The sequence below is a fragment of the Phalacrocorax carbo genome, chromosome 5 (assembly GCF_963921805.1).
Source record: "Phalacrocorax carbo chromosome 5, bPhaCar2.1, whole genome shotgun sequence".
Classification (NCBI taxonomy): Eukaryota; Metazoa; Chordata; class Aves; order Suliformes; family Phalacrocoracidae; genus Phalacrocorax; species Phalacrocorax carbo.
The window spans coordinates 57,488,087-57,510,403 of record NC_087517.1 but is presented as its reverse complement, the minus strand read 5'-3'; the positions used below and the strand labels follow the sequence as shown (position 1 = coordinate 57,510,403).

General features: G+C 41.2%; 1 protein-coding gene across 1 annotated transcript in view; it reads left to right on the top strand.

Annotated features, from left to right (window-relative positions):
- INSC (INSC spindle orientation adaptor protein) overlaps positions 1-22,317 on the top strand; it is a 115,525-nt gene that overhangs the window by 49,416 nt on the left and 43,792 nt on the right. Inside the window, exon 7 of the mRNA XM_064453267.1 lies at positions 10,623-10,748. Within this exon, the coding sequence (XP_064309337.1) occupies positions 10,623-10,748 (126 nt within the window). The remainder of the gene's footprint in view (positions 1-10,622; positions 10,749-22,317) is intronic.

Genomic DNA, 22,317 nt, shown 5'->3' with positions numbered 1-22,317 from the left:
CACGTCCAATCAGAATCTCCCCAGGAGCAACTTGTGTCCACTCCCCCTTGTCCTCTCCATGTGACTCCTTGTAAAAAGGGAGTCTCCATCTTCTTTGTAGCTGCCCCTTAAGTACTGGTACATGGTGATGAGATCCCCTCCAAGCCTCCTTTTCTTAAGGCTGAACAAACCCAGTTCTCCCAGCCTATCCTCATATGGCAGCTTCCCAGTCCTTTGATCATCTTGGTGGTCCTTTGCTGGACCCCTTCCAGCCTGTCCACATCCTTTTTGTATAGCGGGGACCAGAACTGTACACAGTAATCCAGGTGTGGCCTGACAAGTGCTGAGTATAGTGGCATAATGACTTTTTTATCTCTGCTGGCGATGCCGTTTTTGATGCAACCCAGCATCCTGTTGGCCTTCTTGGCTGCAGCAGCACACTGTTCGCTCATGTTGAGCTTTCTGTCCACGAGGACCCACAGGTCGCTTTCCACGGAGCTGCTCTCCAGCCAGGTGGATCCCAGTCTGTGCTGCGCTCCCAGATTATGTTTTCCCATGTGCAAGACCTTACACTTGTCCTTGTTGAACTTCATAAGATTCTTGCTGGCCCACTCTTCTAGCCTATCCAGATCTCCCTGCAGAGCAGCTCTCCCTTCTGGAGTGCCTACTTCCCCACTCAGTTTGGTGTCATCTGCAAACTTCATCAGGCTACACTTGATGCCATTATCCAGATCACTTATGAAGATGTTGAATAACATTGGGCCCGACATCGATCCCTGGGGGACTCCACTTGTGACAGGTTGCCATTTTGAAAAAGCTATTTATCACCACCCTTTGGGTGCGGCCTGTCAGCCAGTTCCCCACCCACTGCACAGACCGCTTGTCTAGGTCATAACGCATTAATTTCTCCAGGAGGAGGCTGTGGGGGACTGTATCAAAGGCCTTGGAGAAGTCCAGGTAGACAATGTCCACCGCCCACCCCATGTCAACCAGGCAAGTCACTTTGTCGTAGAAGGCCACCAGGTTTGTCAAGCACAATCTGCCTTTAGTGAAGCCATGTTGGCTTTTCCCAATCACGTGCTTCATTTGACTTGTGATGGCCCCCAGGAGGATTCATTCCATAACTTTCCCAGGGATTGAAGTAAGGCTGATGGGCCTATAATGACCCGGATCCTCCCTCGAGCCTTTCTTGTAGACAGGGGTAACATTTGCCTTCCTCCAGTCCTCTGGGACATCCCCCGTTCTCCATGACTTCTCAAAGGTTATGGAGAGTGGCCTTGCAATGATATAAGCCATTACCACTCCCTTCAGCATCTTGGGCATTCTTTTAGGGTCTCTCCTGATGGTACTTTTTAAGTACCAGCCACAGAAGTGAAGAGAAACTTTACAGTTGACCATGTATATGCCTCAGGAGTATGCAGAGAAACAGCTGTGTGCCCAGAGGTGGCTAGAGATATTATTAATATGTAGAGATGTAATTTTAAAAATACTTTGCAACCATTGTTTTCCTTTTGCAGAGGAACATCATTATAGTTACTTCTGTCAGCCTGTGTTCTAATTCCCTGAGTAGTTGATGCTAACTTTTGTTACAAACGAATCATTTTGCCAACATCAATGATACTGGCAATCCCTGCAGAGTTTGCACCTTTGAGGCCACTTGGATCTTGAAAAAGTGAGAAAGGCAGGGCATTGTGTGAGGTTGAGGGTAGGATAATCATATCCACAGTGTATATAGAAAGAAGAAAACCTCCTTTCCCAAGCTTCTGCTTGTGGAGTGGTGGGCCAATCCCTTGCCCTGCTTCAGAGATGAGGTTAAACAGTGGCTTTTAATACATTTTACTTCTGATCTGCCTTTAGATGGGTATTTGCACCATAAAAGGTACTGCTATGTTCTGAAGGCTGCAGATGAGGCAGACTCAGAAACGTGTAGTGGATCCTGGCAGCAGCCTGAGAGACTTAATTTTTTCCAAATTTGATATTTGAGCTCCACTCAGTGGTATTCAAAAACAATGTTAAAATATTGAGTATTGAGGAAGTGCAGAACTAACAGATTGAGGAAAATTGGTCTTGTGCTTTTTATCATTGTGTGACTTCCATAATTTAGCAGAAATAAAGTTTGACCTTCCATAAATCACTAAATTAATTTTTGTGAAAACCTGGATGTGACACAGGTTCACAAGTGAGGAAAGGCACCCCATTATGCAAAGAACCCAAGTGGTGTTTAGTTGCTGAATTACAGCAGTGATTGCATGGCCTGTCCTGTGTGTCTGTTTCCTCTGTGTACTGTGAAATATATTTTCCCGACTCGCTATCACCCTTCACCCTCTGTATTGCCTCAGTTATCTGTATCAGTGAGCAAGGTGGCAGAGGAATTATAACAGACCAGAATTTTGAATTTGGCCACTTGAGTAGTTAGCTATGACAGCGACAGTGCAGGATGATTAAAAAAAAATAAATAAATCTGGAACTGCACCCACTCATTAAGAGTGTGAGTATGGATTCAGTTTTTGTAAAGATCTCAAAATCTCCCACAGACACAGAATTTCCCTTGAGAGTTATCATTAACTTTGTAAAAACTAACCAGAGAAGTGGAATATTTGTTTACAGTGAAAGCCAAACCAAAGAAATTTGTTCATGTAAACTTGAAGTCTTACTCTCCATGACAATGAGTGATCTTGTGGAACGCTGTTAGCGTTTTTCCTGTCCCAAGCTATAATTACAACATTAAAGCACACCAGAGTTTCCCTGGCAGCAAGCTAGTGGTTCTTACTAGCTGTCAGAAGTATAAAGACTAAAATCTCTAACAAAAATTAGTTAGTAGCAAGGGTAAGATAGGAAATGAAGGGAGAAAGCCATAATAATAATAAAAATCCTTGAAATCTGAGCTAATAGAATAACCAACACTGAGTTGTGAGTTTCAAACCGTGATATGTAGTGTTTATCTACAACACCTACGCTGATGGCAGCATAATCCAAACTCCACTGGTTTAGATAATATTAAAAGCAAAAAGAGAAAATTTGGAAAGGATGACCCAAGAAGAGTATTTATTGCAACTACCCAGGAAAATTTTTGGGCAGGCTTCTGTCTGCAAATCAGTTTCTAACCTTTGGAACCAAATGTTGCTAATACGTGGCTCAGAGGCTGGTTCCATTGGTGGAATTTCAGTTTTTTAGATGATGGGAAGGTTAACATGGCACTGGGCCTGCTGGTGGCAGATGGAGTTCACCTATCACAAAGGGGGAAAGGATTCTTGGAAATGAGTTGGTGGGGCTTATCGAGAGGCCTTTAAACTAGGTTCAAAGAGGGAAGGGGATGTAGCCAGGCCCACCAGAGAGGAGCTATGGGGTAGCATGACAGGGTTAGGGGGTGAAACCGATAGCCCAGCTCAAGTGCACCTACGCCAGTGCACGCAGCATGGGCAACAAGCAGGAGGAGCTGGAAGCCATTGTGCAGTGGGATAGCTATGACTTAGTTGCCATCACAGAGACATGGTGGGATGACTCTTATGACTGGAGTGCTGCAATGGACGGCTATAAGCTCTTCAGAAGGGGTGGGCAAAGGAGAGGTGGTGGGGTGGCTCTGTATGTTAGGGAGTGCCTTGATTGCATAGAGCTTAGTGACTTTGATGATAAGGTCAAGTGCTTATGGGTAAGGATGAGGGGGAAGGCCAAGAAGGCCAACAAGGCAGATGTCCTGCTGGGGGTCTGTTTTAGATGACCCAACCAGGATGAAGAGGTAGATGAAGTGCTCTACAAGGAGCTAGAGGAAGTATCACAATTGGTTGCCCTTGTTCTAGTGGGGGACTTCAATTTACCAGATGTCTGCTGCAAATACAACACAGCAGAGAAGAAACAGTCTAGGAGGTTCCTGGAGTGTGTGGAAGACAACTTCCTCACGCAGCTGGTAAATGAACCTGCAAGAGGAGGTACCTCGCTTGACCTCCTGTTCGCAAACAGGGAAGTACTGGTGGGAGATGTGGCAGTTGGAGGCTGTCTTAGGCTTAGTGACCATGATATGATGGAATTCTTGATTCTTGGCGAAGTGAGAAGAGGCGTCACAGCAGAACCACTACCATGGACTTCCGGAGGGCAGACTTTGGCCTGTTTTGGGCACTGGTTGGGAGAGTCCCTTGGGAGGAAGTCCAGAAGGGCAAAGGAGTCCAGGAAGGCTGGGCTTTCTTCAAGAAAGAAGATTTGCAGGCACAGGAGCAGGCTGTCCCCACGTGCCGCACGACGAACCGGTGGGGAAGACGACCGGCCTGGCTGAACAGGGAGCTTCTGATGACACTCAGGAAAAAAAGGAGAGTCTACTGCTTTTGGAAGAAGGGACAGGTAACACAAGAAGAATACACAGATCTCGTTAGGTCTTGCAGGGAGAAAATTAGGCAAGCAAAAGCCCAGCTAGAACTCAACCTGGCCACTACTGTAAGGGATAACAAAAAATGTTTTTACAAATACACTAACAAACGAACAAACGAACCAAAGAGAATCTCCATCCTCTATTGGATGTGCAGGGGAACTTTGCAACTGAGGATGAGGATAAGGCTGAGGTACTAAATGCCTTCCTTGCCTCAGTCTAACAGTCAGACCAGCTATCCCCAGGGTATTCAGCCCCCTGAGCTGAAAGGCAGGGACAAGGAGTGGAAGAAACCCCCCATAACCCAGGAGGAAGCAGTTTACAACCTGCTGCTCCACCTGGACACTCGCAAGTCTATAGGGCCAGATAGGATCCACCCGAGAGCACTGAGGGAGCTGGTGGAAGAACTTGCCAAGCCACTCTCCATCATTTACCAGCAGTCCTGGTTAACAGGGGAAGTCCCAGTCAACTGGAGGCTTGCCAATCTGACGCCCATCTAGAAGAAGGGCCAGAAGGAGGATCCAGGGAACTACAGGCCTGTCAGTCTGACCTCAGTAGCATGGAAGGTTATGGAGCGGTTCATCTTGAGTGAGCTTACCAGGTAAGTGCAGGACAACCAGGGGATCAGGCCCAGCCAGCACGGCTTCATGAAAGGCAGGTCCTGCCTGACTGACCTGATCTCCTTCTATGACAGGATGACCTGCCTGATGGATGAGGGAAAGCCTGTGGATGTTGTCTACCTGGACTTTAGTAAAGCCTTTGATACTGTCTCCCACAGCATCCTCCTAGAGAAGCTGGCTGCTCATGGCTTGGACAAGTGCTCTCTTTGCTGGGTAAAAAACCATCTGGATGGCTGAGCCCAGAGAGTTGTGGTGAATGGAGCCAAATCCAGTTGGCAGCTGGTCACGAGTGGGGTTCCCCAGGGCTCAGTGTTGGGGCCAATCTTGTTTAATATCTTTATCAATGATCTGGATGAGGGAATCGAGTGCACCCTTGGTCAGTTTGCAGGTGACACCAAGTTGGGTGGGAGTGCTGATCTGCTTGAGGGTAGGAAGGCTCTGCAGAGGGGCCTGGACAGGCTGGATCGATGGGCTGAGGCCAACTGTATGAGGGCCAAGTGCCAGGTCCTGCACTTTGGTCACAATAACCCCATGCAACGCTACAGGCTTGGGGAGGAGTGGCTGGAGAGCTGCCCGGCGAAGGATCTGGGGGTGTTGGCTGACAGCCACCTGAACATGAGCCAGCAGTGTGCCCAGGTGGCGAAGGCGGCCAACAGCATCCTGGCTTGTATCAGGAATCACATGGCCAGCAGGAGCAGGGAGGTGATCATGCCCCTGTGCTCGGCACTGGTGAGGCCACACCTTGAATATTGTGTTCAGTTTTGGGCCCCTCAGTACAAGAAGGACATCGAGTTGCTGGAGCATGTCCAGAGAAGGGCAGTCAAGGTGGTGAAGGGTCTAGAGAGCAGGTCTTATGAGGAGAGGTTGAGAGAGCTGGGGTTGTTTAGTGTGGAGAAGAGGAGGCTGAAGAGAGAGCTTATTGCTCTCCACAACTACCTGAAAGGTGGTTGTAGCAAGGTCTCTTCTTCCAGGTCACTAGCAATAGAAAGAGAAAAATTGGCTTCAAGCTGTGTCAGGGGAGGATTAGATTAAATATTAGGAAAAATTTCCTTTCTGAAAGTGTGGTCAGGCATAGGAACACGCTGCCCAGAGATGTGGTGGAGTTGTCATCCCTGGAGGTATTTAAAAGATGTGTAGATGTGGCACTTCAGGACATGGTTTAGGAGACATGGTAGTGTTGGCTCGACTGTTGGACCTGATGATCCTAGAGGTCTTTCCCAATCTTAATGATTCTATGATTCTAAAATATTCTTCTGGCAAGTCTTTTGCCATACATAAGCATCAATATTACTTCCCTGCTGTACCATTGTCTGGGGCTGCTTTGCAGGGATGTATTCACAGAAATCTTTTTTATTACTTTATGGCTGTATGGATTATTTTCTTAATTGAATTATGGTTGTATGGATTTGATGGGTGGACTGCTTAGTGGATGAGGAACTGGCTGGATGGTTGCATCCAGAGAGTAGTTGTCAATGGCTCAATGTCCAGATGGAGATCAGTGATGAGTGGTGTCCCTCAGGTCTGTTCTGGGACCAGTACTGTTTAATATCTTCATCAATGACATAATGCAATTGAGTGCACCCTCAGCAAATTTGCAGATGACCCCAAGCTGAGTGGTGAGGCTGACACCCCTGAGGGACAGGATGCCATTCAGAGGGACCTGGACAAGCTCGAGAAGTGGGCCCAGGTGAATCTCGTGAGGATCAACAAGGCCAGGTGCAAGGTCCTGCACCTGGGTCAGGGCAACCCCCTGTATCAAGAGAGGCTGGGGGATGAAGGGATTGAGAGCAGCCCTGCTGAGAAGGACTTGGGGGTACTGGTGGTTGAAAAGATGGACGTGAGCTGACAGTGTGCACTCGCAGCCCAGAAAGCCAACTGTGTGCTGGGCTGCATCAAAAGAAGCATGGCCAGCAGGTTGGGGGAGGTGATTCTGCCCCTCTGCTCTGCTCTGGTGAGACCCCACCTGCAGTGCTGCATCCAGATCTGGAGTCCTCAGCACGGGAAAGACATGGACCTGTTGGAGTGGGTCCAGAGGAGGGCCACAAGAATGACCTGAGGGCTGGAGCACCTCTCCTATGAGGACAGGCTGAGAGAGTTGGGCTTGTTCAGCCTGGAGAAGAGAAGGCTTCAGGGACACCTTATTGTGGCCTTTCAGTGCTTAAAGGGGGCTTATAAGAAAGATGGGGACAGACTTTTTAGTAGGGCCTTTAGCGATAGGACGGGGTAATGGTTTTAAACTGAAAGAGGGTGGATTCAGACTAATTAGAAGGAAGAAATATTTTATGATGAGGGTGGTGAAACTCTGGACCAGATTGCCCAGAGAGGTGGTAGATGCCCCATCCCTGGAAACATTCATGGTCAGGTTGAGTGGGGCTCTGAGCAACCTGCTGTAGTTGAAGATGTCCCTGCTCACTGCAGGGGTCTTGGACTAGATGGCCTCTAAAGGTCCTTTCCAACCCAAACTATTCTACGATTAAATCAAATATATTTTGATCTTGGGATCTTTCATATTAAAAATCATATGTTAATCTTGGTTGTTAAAACCCTGCCTTCATGCTTGGAGAGCTTAAGGAGACACTAAACCCCAGAAATTATAAATTTTGAGTGGACTTGAGCACTTGTCAAAAATTAGCATTACTTGAAGTGGACTTGTTCTAAATTGATTTGGCTTTGTAACAACAAGAATCGGTAAAAATCAGTTCCACAATTACAACAAATAAATGCTGGGACAGAGTGATACCAAAAAAAGGTCTTTGTTAATAAATCCATTCCACTGATGACTATTAGAGTCCAATACCAATTGGTATTGGATGCTATAATAATAGTCTTCTAAAAGACATAGAGGCAGAAATTATAATGAAGATATCTATACCTGCTGATCACACTCTTCGTAAATGTTTGACTATTTGAGTTGCCTACAGATATGAAGCAGATATCTTGATCCGAGAAGCTTCAAATACGTATTGGCCTTACCTTCTTTGTGCATCAGTTCCTTTTCTAGCAAGTATTTGCTATGGAGATTTCTTTGGTGATCATCTTTCAAGCCAATTATAAATGTTGTCGCCCATCATGAGGATGATGAGAATTCACTGGACTTTGAGTCATTTCAGGCTGAAACTGCAAAATATTACACCTTAGAGTTGGATGTCTTTTCTCTCCCCTCTTTGCTCACTCAACTCACTATGCACATCGGGGCTTTTTATACTCATGTCCTCCTCCACATACTTTTTGTGATTGTATTTCAGGGGATTTTGTTATATACTGCTAGCCGTTATGAAAAGCATCTCAGGAATGTCTCCAGGAAATTGAATTCCTATTAATCCAATATAGGAGAGAAGTAGGTCATCAAGCAGTAAAGAAAGTTCTTTTTCAGACACTGCTTCACAGAGTATGTGAAGCCTGTCCCAAATGAAACTTGAATTACAGCAAGTGCAGCATTTCATTTGTTATTTTGGCATTTCCAGTTTTTGACCAAAAGTCTGCAAAGGATAAATAAAGGCATGTGTAGACATAACAGGAGCTTTTGGAAAGATGCAAGTTAATCTCCAGAGCAAGCAAAGCTCGGTGCTGTTTTGTTTCTTTGTCTGTATGGTACTGTTTACCCATTTAACCAATTTATGTGTATCCCTGTCAGATGGAATAGTTTTGTCATCATTGCAAAAGATACAGGGGACAAATCTTGAAAAAGGTAGATAAATTCTGGGGAATGCTGAGATCCCAGTGAGGTGAGTGTTTTTGATCAGCCATAGAATCAGGCTCAGCATTTCCTACCTACTCCATATTTCACTCATATTTCACCTACAGCTCACCAGGTTCATTACTTGTAATCAATATTTTACAGCTTGGTAATGGCACACAGGGCACAAAATAAACAGTTTAGATCTCCTCCTGACAAATGCAATGATAAATCACTTCCTGTCCATCAGAGGTAAAAGCAGGGCACCCATTTGTCATACAGAAAGCTTGAAGCAAATGTGCCAACATCACTGGAGCTTTACTAGTGTTGTTCATAAACTCCTGCTTATGATGACTAAATCAGAGAATCAGATCATCTTGGATTCCACTGAACTGTGGGGACTTTCAAACTCATAACAACATTAAAAAAAAAAATAATCCCAGTTACCTTAGGTTTTGAGGACAACGCTGTTAATAGCTTTTTTTTGTATATTGTGAAATATCAGTATCCTTTTGTGGAAGGAAAAATATGACTGAAGCTTTTTTGTTAGTGTACTGCCTTTAAAAAAAAACAAACCCTCAAATGTCTTTCTGTAGTAGGCTATACATAGCAGTACTAAATATAAAATAACTCGTACAGATATATGTGAACTTCTTCTAATTCCAGAAAAAAATTTTACTCTTAGCAGACCTCAGTAAGCCCACTGTCTTCACTGATCTCACAGAAATTACATACACATGTACAAAGACATAATATAAAACTTCTATCTTTAAAACATGAGGTGTTAATTTTGTCGAATTCTAACTCCCTTATAAATTTTTATATATTTTTGTTAGACTGAAGAGGTAGCTTTGCTTGCTCTATTACTTTCTACTGTATTCCAGCAGAACTAGTACAAAAATGTAGGATTCTGAAAGAGAGTGAAGTCTGAATGGTAGTCTGGAGGTTTTATGTTGGAAGAACTTGTTGAGCTTTCAAATAACACAAATAGTTAAGAAGAAAAAAGATTACTTCTGTGAATCTGAAAAATATTTTTATATAGAAGCTACTGAAACAGGCTTAAAAAGAAAAGTGTATATTACACTTGGTCTATGATTCCAATTACTTTTAATTTACTAGTGTAATCTGAATACTTTAGTCTGAGATCTTTCATCTGTCATTAATATTTTAAATGTTTTCCTTTTCATTATATGTCTGCTTTTTTATAATATAAGGCATCTGTAATCCACCTGATGGCATAACATTTTGAAATGTGGGATAATCCAGAAAAAGCCCCACTACATGAAGTGCATATATTGTTTGTATTTATTTATATCTTTCATTTATTACGTGAACTTTGCTAACACTTCCATGTGTTGGAAATCATTAAGGATAGCTACTATAAGGATCTATGGGTACTCAAATCCTTGTAATTACTGCCATATTTAAAGAAAAAAGTGTAGGAGTGCAAATTTTACGTATTAGAGGATGAAGATATGGATTATATCTTTATAGAACTTGACACCTGTTTCCACATTATTTTCAGTAGCTTTTCAACGATATGACTTTCTCTTTCATATTTTAGCATTAAGTAAATATTGTAAGGAGCTCAGAAATGTAGAGGAATGGGAAATATATGCTAACAAAGATCTGTTTTAACCTAATAGTACATGGTTGAACTGTCACTTAAATGTCACTCCAATTGCTACCTATTGATAATTCTTTGTAATTTTCACAAGACTGTCAAGTTTAATTTAAATTATGCTTGTAACTGCTAAAGTCGATCGCTTAAGCACACCTCCCACTGAGGCTATATTACTTTTTCATCACTTAGTGTATAAGCATTAATCAACTTGAGTTCGCTGTGTGAGCTTAACATCCTCTTTGTTGGTGGTGCGATTGTAACTAATTTGGATGAATTACTAAAGGAATCTGCCCCCCCACCTCAGTCTCACTTAAATACTAGGGAAACGATCAGTGCTTCTGTTCTGATTTTGCTTTTCCCCTGCAGGAAGGAGGTGTAGTTGCCCTCTTTAAGATCTGTCGCCAGGATTGTTTCAGGTGCCTTTATCCCCAGACACTGAGAACGTTGGCATCCATTTGCTGTGTAGAGGAAGGGATGCACCAGCTGGAAAAGGTAGGCGCTTCAGTGTTCTTTACCGTGTCATAAAACAGAGAAGTCCTGTCTAAACTCTTCTAAGAATTGATAACTTGGTGGTGTTTGATACTGTGCTGCATACTATGCTTACTTTTTCTATGCAGAACACTTCTTCAGTCTTCACAAAATTAGACCCAGCAATAACATTATCCTATTCAGTTACTTGCACAAATACGCTTTTTAAGAGGATGATTTTCATAAAACAGTTTAGTGACTATGTAAAAAAAAAGAGATGGAAATAATAATTTCTGGACTCTCTGAAGTGTTTGTTTAGAAACTCCAATGTTTCAAGTAACCCTTAAAAGACAGAAAGCTTTATACCTCTTAAAAACCTTTCCTGGTGCTCAGGTAGGGCACCTGCTTGTGGTACTACAGTGAGAGTTGTAATTGCACGGAAAGAACTGGGACACACATAGCAGCTAGCCAGTAGAAAAATGTGTCTGCTAATCAGCAACAAGTCTCATAAAAGCTGATTTTACCTGGGATTGCAAACATCAAAACATTATCCAGATAAAATTATATCAGCTGCTTAGGCTCCGTTCCTTTCTCACTCTCACTACATACTGCTGTGTTTTGGAAAATGAACACTTCTGGGCACTAAATCATGATCTCATCCTTTGTATTTCGTAAAACAGTCATCTTCCACAGCTGAATAATGGCCTCTTCAAGTTAATGATAAATGATTTCACTGCCACTTTACGTTGACATATCTTGTAATTTACTGCCCAGAACTCAAGGAAACTGTGACAGAACATCTGCAGCAAAAAGCAAGTCTCTGAGCTTACAGTAAATGAAGACGACTTAATTTTTTTTTTTACATAATGCTGGTTCAGTCTGACACCAGAATCCACCTAAAAGGCTCTTTCATTATGTCCACTATAATAGTGGAATTAATAGAGTTAGAAATGGAAAAGATTGATTCAACTCACCTGGTCTAATTCCTGGCAGTGTCAGTATGCATTTAATGTGGCCCATATCAAAGATGACGAAACTGGAGTCCTAGAAAAATTATAATTCTCAAGCTTATACGTCTGTGATCTACTTTAATATTGGTCAAAAGTAAAATTGCTCGGGGTAAACTTCGTCACAATCAGGACTGGAGTAGTGTTTAAAGGATTTTTAACTGAAATCCCTACAACTGCTTTCAGTAGTTAATTTTTTACCTGGGCCTTCAATTCTTAAATCACATCTTAGCAAAACCAAAGTCTGCAAAGTGAGGGGCTGGACATTAATCCTACTCACCTGACTGAACAGACAGGTTTATGACAGGGGTATCTGGTTATCACTTTGTCAACTTCTTTGCCTAAAACTGCATTGCTGAGGATCTGTATGTTATGTGGGTCCAGTATATGCCTGGGTTTCTGGTGGGGGAGAATGGGATATTTCATATATCAAAAGAAACAAAGACATTTTCTCTGCAAGGAGGTTGATGTCCCTCCAGGTGCTAATGGAGGTTAAACAACACAGGGCAGTACAATGCTGTCATCTGTGAATAATCTGTCAGCTGGTGACAGCCAGATTTGCCAGTCTATAGAGCTGAAGAAGAATAGTAAACAAGAAAGTTTTACTGCACCTGGTACTCTCTTTTCATCATTTTTGCACACCTATTTAGAGGCAACAAGATATTCTGAACGTAGGGAATCAATGAAAAATGCGTGGATCAGATGACCAGTATTTTGGTGTGAACAGTTTTTTATATTGTTGTCTTTAAATCAGAATTTTTTTTTCTTTCAGAATTTGAAGTACTCTTGCAAAGAACAACAAAGAAAGTTACAGTATTAGCATTCCTATCATTATTACAGAATCACATTATCATTCAGATCATATTATCAGAAATTACCAGAAATTACCAGCATTGTAGGACTTCTTATTTGGCAGAAAGGGTATCTTCTGTTAATCCAACTCAGTACCTGGGTGGTGGTAAAACATTTAATTTGCCCTAATATGAATATCATTATGCCACCTAGTGCATTAAAACATCAGTGCAATTTGAACTTGATTTTTAATGACAGAAACTTCATTCAAACAAATAAAGCTTGGCCTCAGATAATTCAGATTAGGTAATTCAAGATTAAAAAAATATTTAAAAAACCACAAACCCCACACAAGCCCATTCTCCCCCTCTTTTTCAATTATATTTCACAACCATTAAAGTGTTTAAAAGACCACTTAGAAGAAAGCAGCAAGAGCTATCATTTCTAATGGAATTTTTATCTGGGAGGTAAACTAAAACGGGGTGGTCGACAGTAATTGCAGTGCTTAATTACTAAAGACATTAGGAATATTTTTATTTATCCAATGCTTTTTGATCTTGTCAATTCAGTAGCAACACAAGAAGGTAACAAGAACATCTGCGCTAATGTAGATGGTTATTTAGAAAACAAGCAAGGAAGTCAGTAGTTAACAGGAGCCAATCCCAGTAGAGTGTATTTTAACGTTTTTCTTGGGTTTTAAGATACCTGAATATTAGGCTTTCTTTACTAGTGCAAATTTAATGTGGCTGATGTTATACTGGGTTTAAACTATTTGTCCTGAGTGAGTTTTGGATTGCAACGTGAAAATACTGCTCTTGTTTACTAATGAAGGAAAGTAACAATTGAATGCTAATTTCTAAAGATGTAGAAAATTGCCTATTTTAAGCAAAAATACCTTCCTCATTTTTAAAAAATAATTCTTGTTCTTCCTAGTCATGCATCTTTAAATATAGATCTGCACCAATCTCTTACCAGCACACTTGGAAAAGCCATTATTACTTTTGATCTTGACAAACATCAAGATGTTTATCATCCTGATAAACAAGCTGATCTTTTCTATAATTACAGTGACCAAATAGTTGTTGCAATGACTAGCTTTTATTCTTTTAGGTGAATCTACTTGGCTATTTGTACAGTAATGCAAAATCAGTTGGTTAAAATGCCAGTTTTGGAATAGTTCTTTCACTTGCAAGTCCTTTACTGCCTTTTGAAAAGATACTGTTACTTTGTTGTATGTTGAACTACAGAGCTCCAGGAACTAAACAAAAATAAATTATTCAGGTAATTGTTGTGGTTTAGCTCCAAGCCCCACGCAGCCGCTCGCTCACTCACCCCTGGTGGGACGGGGGAGAGAATCGGAAGAGTAACAGTGAGGCAACTCATGGGTTCAGATAAAGACAGTTTAATAGGTAAAGCAAAAGCTGTGCGTGGAAGCACAGCAAAACAAGGAATTCATTCACTGCTTCCCATCGGCAGGCAGGTGTTCAGCCATCCCCAGGAGAGCAGGGCTCCATCACATGTAACGGTTACTTGGGAAGACAAATGCCATCACTCCAAATGTCCCCCCTTCCTCCTTCTTCCCCCAGCTTTATATACTGAGCATGGAGTCATATGGTGTGGAATATCCCTTTGGTCAGTTGGGGTCAGCTGTCCTGGCTGTGCCCCCTCCCAGCTCCTTGTGCACCCGGCAGAGCACGGGGAGCTGAAAAAGTCCTCGACCAATGTAACTGCTACGTAGCAACAGCTACAACATCTCCACATTATCACCACTGTTTCCAGCAAAAATCCAAAACATAGCCCCATACTAGCTACTATCAAGAAATTTAACTCTATCCAAGCTGAAACTAGGACAGTAATTAAAGTAGAAGGATAGCGAAGAAATAGTCTCATTTTGTGACCGAGTTCTCAGTTTAAAAGAATGCTGTTCTATGTAATATGTGCTCCACAAGTGGTAATTTTGGTGCTTCAAGCTGCTTATGGATGTCTGGTTGTTTGGTACACTTTAACTTTGTAATCCACTGCAACACCAGCAGGTTTGAGATTATTCTTTGGGCTCAGCTGCCCTATCACTGCAGAGAGGATTGGAGAGACACTGGAAAAGCAATTAGAATTTTCCTTCTTTGCATTATTCTTGTTGCTGCCTCTCCCTGTACCCAAGAGAGCTTTGTCATCTGTGTCTTGTGGCACTTGAGCATGCAAAGTTTTTAGGAGAAAGCTCACTGCATCAGAAAGGATGGTTTTTCTTGGTCTAGGCATTCCAGAGTTTATGCAGAGACAATATATAATGCAGGTAATAGATAATAGAGAAAATAGCTAAAATTGCTAAAACCAGAAATTAAAGGAGTTGGGGTGGGGTGGGGGGGTGAGCATGACTGGAAACTTAAGAACAGTGTCAGTGCTGAACATACAGACCTGTTTGTGTATTCAGCCATGAGGTTTAGGACAGAAATGCAATGATGTAGTGGGAGATTGGTTGTCATCACAGACATTTGTTTTAGGGTTCTAGAGGGAAGAATATCTGAACCTTCATGAGTGTGCTTTGGAAACTTAATTCACCTCAAGGGTTCTCATATAGGAAGGACTGTTGAAGGAACAGAGTTGGGATAGATTAATGTGTGCGTTTCATGAAACCTAAGGTTAAAAAGGAAAAGAAAATTATGCTCTTGATTGATAATATACATCCTGAAAATTACATTTGGAATAACTGTACTTCAAATACCATTCTCACTGTCAAGACACTCATAAAATCTAACAGATATTGTCTTCAACGTGAAGCAACCTTGCATGTTGTTTGCCTAAAGAGGTTCTTCAGCCCTTTCCCCTCTTAAGGCCTCCTTAGGTCGTTGTTTTGCAGAACTCTCTGTTGATATGCTAACATTCAGCCTCATTAAAGTCTAAAGACTGGCAGTTTCTCTGTTTCAGGTCTCTCCATACAATGCTTGCTGTCAGCTGGTGCTAGAAGACATGGTTTTCCAATTTTTGCACTATGCTGCAGCTCAGTTGTGTAATTTTCACTGAGGCAAACTTCCTGCTGCAGTAAAAGATCTGCAGAGTTAGTTCAGAAATAAATAGGAGAAACAGATAGTGCGATGTACTGCAATTTTTACCATGCATGTGAAACATTATTACGTTAAAAAGCTGCAACTCAGCTGGGAGCTAGATCAAGGCTCAGCTGCCACAAAACCATAATGATTTATACAAACAGTCATTCAAGCAGCTGCCTAAATATTAACACTGCGCAGTGTATGTTTACTTACACTATTTAAACTACTCCAGAAAGCAAGACACCTGGAATCAACTCATTAAGAGAAGATATTCCAGAGAGACTGGTGTCAACAGTTGTTACTTTCATTAATAAACCCTTCTTTTTAACAAATAACACAGCTTTTATCACTGTGCTTTAAGCAAAATTGCCTAGGAATAGATTATAAATTGCTTTGAAACCTTAATTTAAAGCACATTATACCAGATTACGTACCTCCAGAAAAAGAATCTGAAGAAGGGGGAAGCAAGTAGAAAGTGTGCAATTTTTGTGGTTGGGAAACTGTATGAATATCACGGAGACTTTGTAAACATGAGTGACCTAAAGTCTGTTGTTCACTGTGAGCCCTGTGAGCCCTGTCTGATCTTTAAGAACAACTGTGTTCTTACACACAATAATAATTTCTGCATGATGGGGATGTAGTCTGTCAATGATATGTATGAAAAATGAGCTTTTGGTGGGAATTAAGTAAAACATTTATTACAGAACCTGCAACTACAATTTTTTCATGCCTTTTGGGTGAATATGAGCTGATTACTTTATTCAGCTCTAACCACTTTGAACTTTAATCTGTCAAAACCAGGGACTAACTTGGTTTCACATGAAGTATGTGTTGCCTTAAATCTCAGCTGCTAAAACCACTAAGGGTCATGTAGCTGTAGGGTGAGACAGAAGTGAGAATTATAGAGCGGAGTTTGATTATGAGAGCTTGGATGGCCTCATAAAAGGCTACAGCCACCACTTCTAAAATCTGAACACAAAAGTTAGCTGATGACCCATGGATTTCATTGTCACACCATGTGAATGCTCCACAATGATGAATGGTTTTATTTTCACAGTACCTGGTAGGTGTTGGAAATAACTTTGTGCCATATAAGAGATCACAGATTTGCCTGGTCTGAATTAATTGCATAGCTGTCTTCATATTTGAATATTCCAAGTATAAAATACCAGGGGAAGCAAAACATTAGTAATGATCTCCTAGAAAAGGTGTGTGAGATTACCAGTGATTAGGAAGAAGAGGCTCGTAGGTTGTGACATTTAAAAGCATGTCTGCAGATTGTTTGCTGCTTGTAAGAAGTGCAAGAGTAGCGTGCGGCTTTCTAAGAAGCAGCGAATGCTGATTTTTATGATGGCAAGTTGCAGCTTATTCACAGGACTTCCAGCAATGAGAAAATGTCAGGAAGTGAAGAGGTCTGCCTCAGCCTTTTAGCCTCTCTTGCTCCTCAGAGAAGAGCTTTCTTTTTTTCTCGTTAACATATGAAAAAATTCTTATAGCCTGTTTCAGTAGTTTGGCACCCGGTTAGCTTCAGAAGAAGGGATTAGCAGGGCCTATAAGATGCAAAAAGTTACATAGGTATTTTAATCTAAAGCTAGTTAAATTAATGAGCTTAAAATTAAGCTTTTTTTTTTAAGAAAAATATTTTCAGAAAGCTTGTAGTTTTCAAAATTTAGTTTTAATTCATGGAAAGTAGAATTTCATGTTGTTCTGTCTCCTGAGTGAGACAGGACAAAGCTGGGTATTAACAGTGAAATAAAGGACTTTTAGAAGTCATTAGAAGGGGGTAAGTTGCTGAGGGGCCCTGCTCTTGTGTCTTTCCCACAAAAACAGGTAACACACAAAGTTATAATCCTTTCTGGGTTTTTCACAGGTCATGTTGCCAAACACATTCTCAATACTGTTTTATGGAGAACATAATTCTTCTTTGTTCTCCAAAATTGTGCGTGTGAAGCTTCATGGATGGGAAGAGACTGGAAACTTTCTGTGTGCTTAAAACCACAGAACACTGCCTTGCATGCTAAGAACATGAGAGATGACTTAGTTGGAAAGAGTTCAAGTGATTCATTCCTTTTACAACCCTTTGGCTGAAGAGTCAAATCTTCTTCTGGTTTCCATAATGCATTTTTTCTCCACCTGAGAACATTGCTTTGGCTCATCTTCCATGGCCGTTTGTAGCCAGGCTTTGAAATCATGCTTGTGAAGTTACAAACAGTAAGCAGGAATGGATAAAGAGATTTCTGTTGCTCTGGATTTTGAGAGAGGATGATAACCTTTTAAAGACTAATTCATGCAACTTTTGACACACAGTGCAGAGCACAATGAAAATTGGTGTCATTGATAGCTCGAGCTGTGAACTGTGCCTCACCGTTATCAATGGGTAGTGGTGTAAGTCACAGGAGAATGAAGAGCTACCATGAGACAGAAATGTAAGTCAACCTTAAGGAATAGCGTGGGGAACATTTTCAAAAGCTGCTTTTCTCATAGCCTTTTTGATAACCAGGCAAATCTATTTCAGTAGCTGAGTTTGGTACAATTAGATAATGTAAAGTTCTAGGCTTGCAGCTCTTTAATTTACTGGACACTTCTTCTCCATAATGCAGTTTAATTAATTGGCAGTGAAAAATGTGCTGGGTTTGGCAAATTACATTTCTGTCAAAGCCCCTGCAAGATTCATTAAATCATATCTGAGGGTGCAGGAACTGCCCTTCCTCAACTGCTGGCTTAATATCTTTTAGGTGGTGTTTCAAATTTTACCTCCTGATTACACAGCTATGTATACATAATTAGTAAATGCAGCTTCTTTCAGCACAACCCCAGGCAAGCATAGCATGACTCCTTAGGTCGTTACAGAATCTGACCATCTTCAGATGCGACCGGCTGCAGTTCTAGGGCAAAATGCTTTGGACGTCATAGAAGGGACATGTTTCTGAATACTGAAAAGCAGTGTGAAAACATGTTTAAAACCAAAACCAAAACACCCCCCCACCCCCACCCCCACCCCCCCCAAACAACACCAACACCACCCTGAAAACTAACGGGTGGCTAATCTCTGCAGTATCATTTGGTCTGTTGAAAACCTTCTGCCAGTTACACAGCAGATCAAAATTTGTTTGTTTTATGGTAGTATCCACTTCATCATGCAAAGCAAAAAGCAAGGGTGTTTTTGATGGACTTATTATTCAAGAGATGTGGAATTGAATAAAGACAGGCATGTTAGTGCAGGATTATGGGGCATTGCCAGATCTCTGTAGGAAAAAAATGTACACAAAATGCTTTGGCTGAGGTCACTGCCATTATTCCAATTCTGTTAAAATGACTAATTAAATTATACTGGTTGTGTTATGTAGCCCTGATGGTCTAAGGAGATATGTATCAGTTGCTCTAATAAAAGATATTACCTCTCCTTACAAACCTTGCTACACTTTAATCATATTACAGGTTTTAGAAGAGGGAGAAAGGAGTCAGCAAGCGTAGCACTAAAGATAAACACTTTGATAATACTGGTAAAGTAGGACAATGGGAGACTTAGCGAAGGAGCTGGTGAATAGCTGCTGTTTGGAGGACACAAGTTCTGTTTATCAGTAGACCCTCATTTAGATATCAGGCCTGGCCCAATCTCTTCAAACATACACACATGAACTTAGCCTTAAGCATGTGAGTAATTTCATTTAAAAACAAGAGAACCACCACCTGTTAAAAATGTCAACAGATGTGCATGTCTGATCATGATTGAGGTTTCAGACCGCAATAAATTTGGTGATCACCGAACATGTAGTGCTGTGGAACAAAGCAACACTTTCAGAGTCAGATCAAATAGATACAAAACCTTTTTGACAAACCTTGCCTGTCTTTTCAGTAAGAGGCACAGCAGGCAGTCTATGAATTGATAGATATATCTATAAATTGATAATAAAAGCACAAGCTGTCTTCTAACGCAACAATGAACACTTTAAGTCTTTTGCCTTTAGTGTGATTCCTTGCATGCCACCCACATATTTAGGCTTTGCTTCCCCTTGTCCTGTGCTTGAGGGTGGTATATTGTTTAAGCACAGATCTGTGGTAACATGTCCACGTGCAAAAATTTCATAACAGTTAAAGCAGCCCTGTTTTATTCAAGTTGTGTCATGTTTCAGTAAGACCTGATCAGGAGAAGGCATTGCAGTAACATTCAGGTATTATCAATGATGTGCTGAGAGCAGATCTTGCCACTGCTCTGCTGTATCTTTTTCATGGCTCCAGAGCAGTGCTCTTGCAGAGCGAGAGCTGATAGAATCAGTGTACTCTGGCATTAGGTTCCCCTATATGATGCAGTTACCGTAGGAGGCACAACTTCTCATCCACCCTTCAGGTCTGTCTTTTTATACACCTTTATTTTTTTAGCTGAGGTGCAGAAGCGAGTGTCTTCAGATTTTTTTTCTTCTTGTTTTAAAAAGATAAGTTTCATTGAAATCTGAAGAGGAAAGTCCTCAGCCTATGCCAGGTTACTGGGGCGTACACTTCAATGTGCAAGATCAAATTGGAGCAGTGCCTGTAGATTGCCATTCCCTCCAACTTCATTTTGAAAATTTGAGCTGGTGCCAGGTTACCACTCTGCACTTGTTTGGCTCCCATATAATTTACACATGGTTTTTGCAGTCAGTTATGTTGGTATTTTATGCTACCTATTGATTTTATATTTCACTAAGTATTTTATTTCAAGCACTCCAAATAGCTCCAGATTTATGTTTCAAAAGTCAAGATGTTAAGAGAATTTTATAAATGAAAAATAATTTGGAAATCACCAGATGATGATTTTTCTGTAATGATTTAAAATATTGCTTAAAGTGATGACAGTGATCAGGGCAGCAAATGATCCACGAATGACGTCTGAAGGAACAGAAGCCAACACATCAAATGACAGGTGGGTTTTCCCTACCTAATAATAATAATAATAATCTATCAAGCAAATTTAATTTTAAGATGAAAGAAGAAGCTTACTCAGCCCCTAAACTGAAGGCAGAGATTAATGAGAATCAATTGAAGCATTTAAAAAGAGTGCAGGGGGAAAGCTAGATTGGGCCTCAAATATTCCTCCTGTCCCTGATAGAGGCAGAAAAGAAACTGGAAAAACATGGCCTTACAGTAAGACCTATCAGATGAGTAGCTTTCATAATTCTTCTTCTCACTTAGGAAGAAACTGTTGCATTGCGTATCTGCATTTGTATCCATACGTAACCACACATACTGAATGTGCTTACATTGTACGCATTAAATAGCTTAGCTGTAGCCATAATAAAGTGTGAGGAGACAGGGGTGAAAATACTTATTAAATGAGACAGACACATTAGATAGCTCCACCCTCACAAAATCTCTGCTGACATTAGACACACTAGTTTAACTGACCCATCCTGCTGCGGACTTCAGGGCTCGGTCTTGTCAATGATTTTTGTGACTCGTTAGAAAAGTCCAAAGAGCTTACTGCTCAGAGCCTCCTTTTCTTGTTTGGCTGACCTTTGAGCTTGCCTAAACCCCCACTGATTTCAGAGACCTCTGCAGGAAGAAAAGTGCATCTATGTAGATTTTGTTACACAACAGGGATGGAAATGACTTTGGAGCCTGAGAGTTCAGTACTAGTGTTATTTTCCCTTCTAATACTTCTGCCTCATTTAGTTTCCTACCTGAATTAACTATGACTCTTGGAGTTTTCTGGTGCTCTGTGTGGCTTCTTGTACATCTATTCTTGCTTGCATAATGGTAACTTTGAACTTTTTACACATGTTTAATTTTTAAGGACTGAACTCTCACAGATGCGCATTACTAAAAAGTAAAAGGAGAAAATCCTTTCTTCATTCATCTAACTGCAGATATGGAATTCCTCACTAGTCTAAAACTACACTTACAGAAGTATTGAATGACCAAACTGATCAGAAACAAAAAATAATTTCTCCTTGTTCCAGGTGATTTATATTTCTTTTCTCTGGGGCATACCAGTAGGAAACATAGCTCTGTATGTTCCATCTGCTGGAGTTTTTGACTCATCCATAAATGAGCTGATCTCAATTATACCTGAGGATAACATGATGAAGGCTGCTAGACCAAGTGACTGCCTTACTTTGGTCTGGTAATGAATATTGGTCATCTATTGGGACTTAGGAGTGCTGCAGAAATTTGTTTTTCCTCATAAAATCATCTGTATTCTGAGTTAGCTTCTCAGCTTGACCACTTCCTTGGGCTTGTTTTTCAGTAGTATTTCAAACTAGCAAAATACATAAACCTCAGCTTATGCTCAATTTAGACCTTGGCTCTTCTCCAAAACCACTTTTGTAATTCTTGTACTCCCATGAGTGCTACTACCCTTCTTTGAGTTCAACATGGGGTTAACAAGCCTCTTGCATCACAGCACTTAACAGTGTTCACACTTGCTTAAGCAGTGAGGCTGTAAGAGTTGTGCTGCGACACGGGGTTCAGTGCTGGTGTAAGTTAGGAATCTTTTCCAGCTGCAGGTACTAAGGAGCCTTTGTAAATCAGGTCCCAGCAGTGCTCCCAAAATATGCAAGCTCTGGATATTCTTACTGGGAGGGAAATTCACAAATTTGTATTTTGCAAAATCTCATTTTATACATATACAGTTGCTTGTGGTTTTTGTTTGTTTTCACCCAATGTTTGCCAAAATTATGTTCAAAATACATGGTTCAAAACCTCTTTTCTCCTCTCAAGTACCCATCACTGCAACAAAGTGAGAAAACACTTTACAAAACAGGGAAAAAGTAC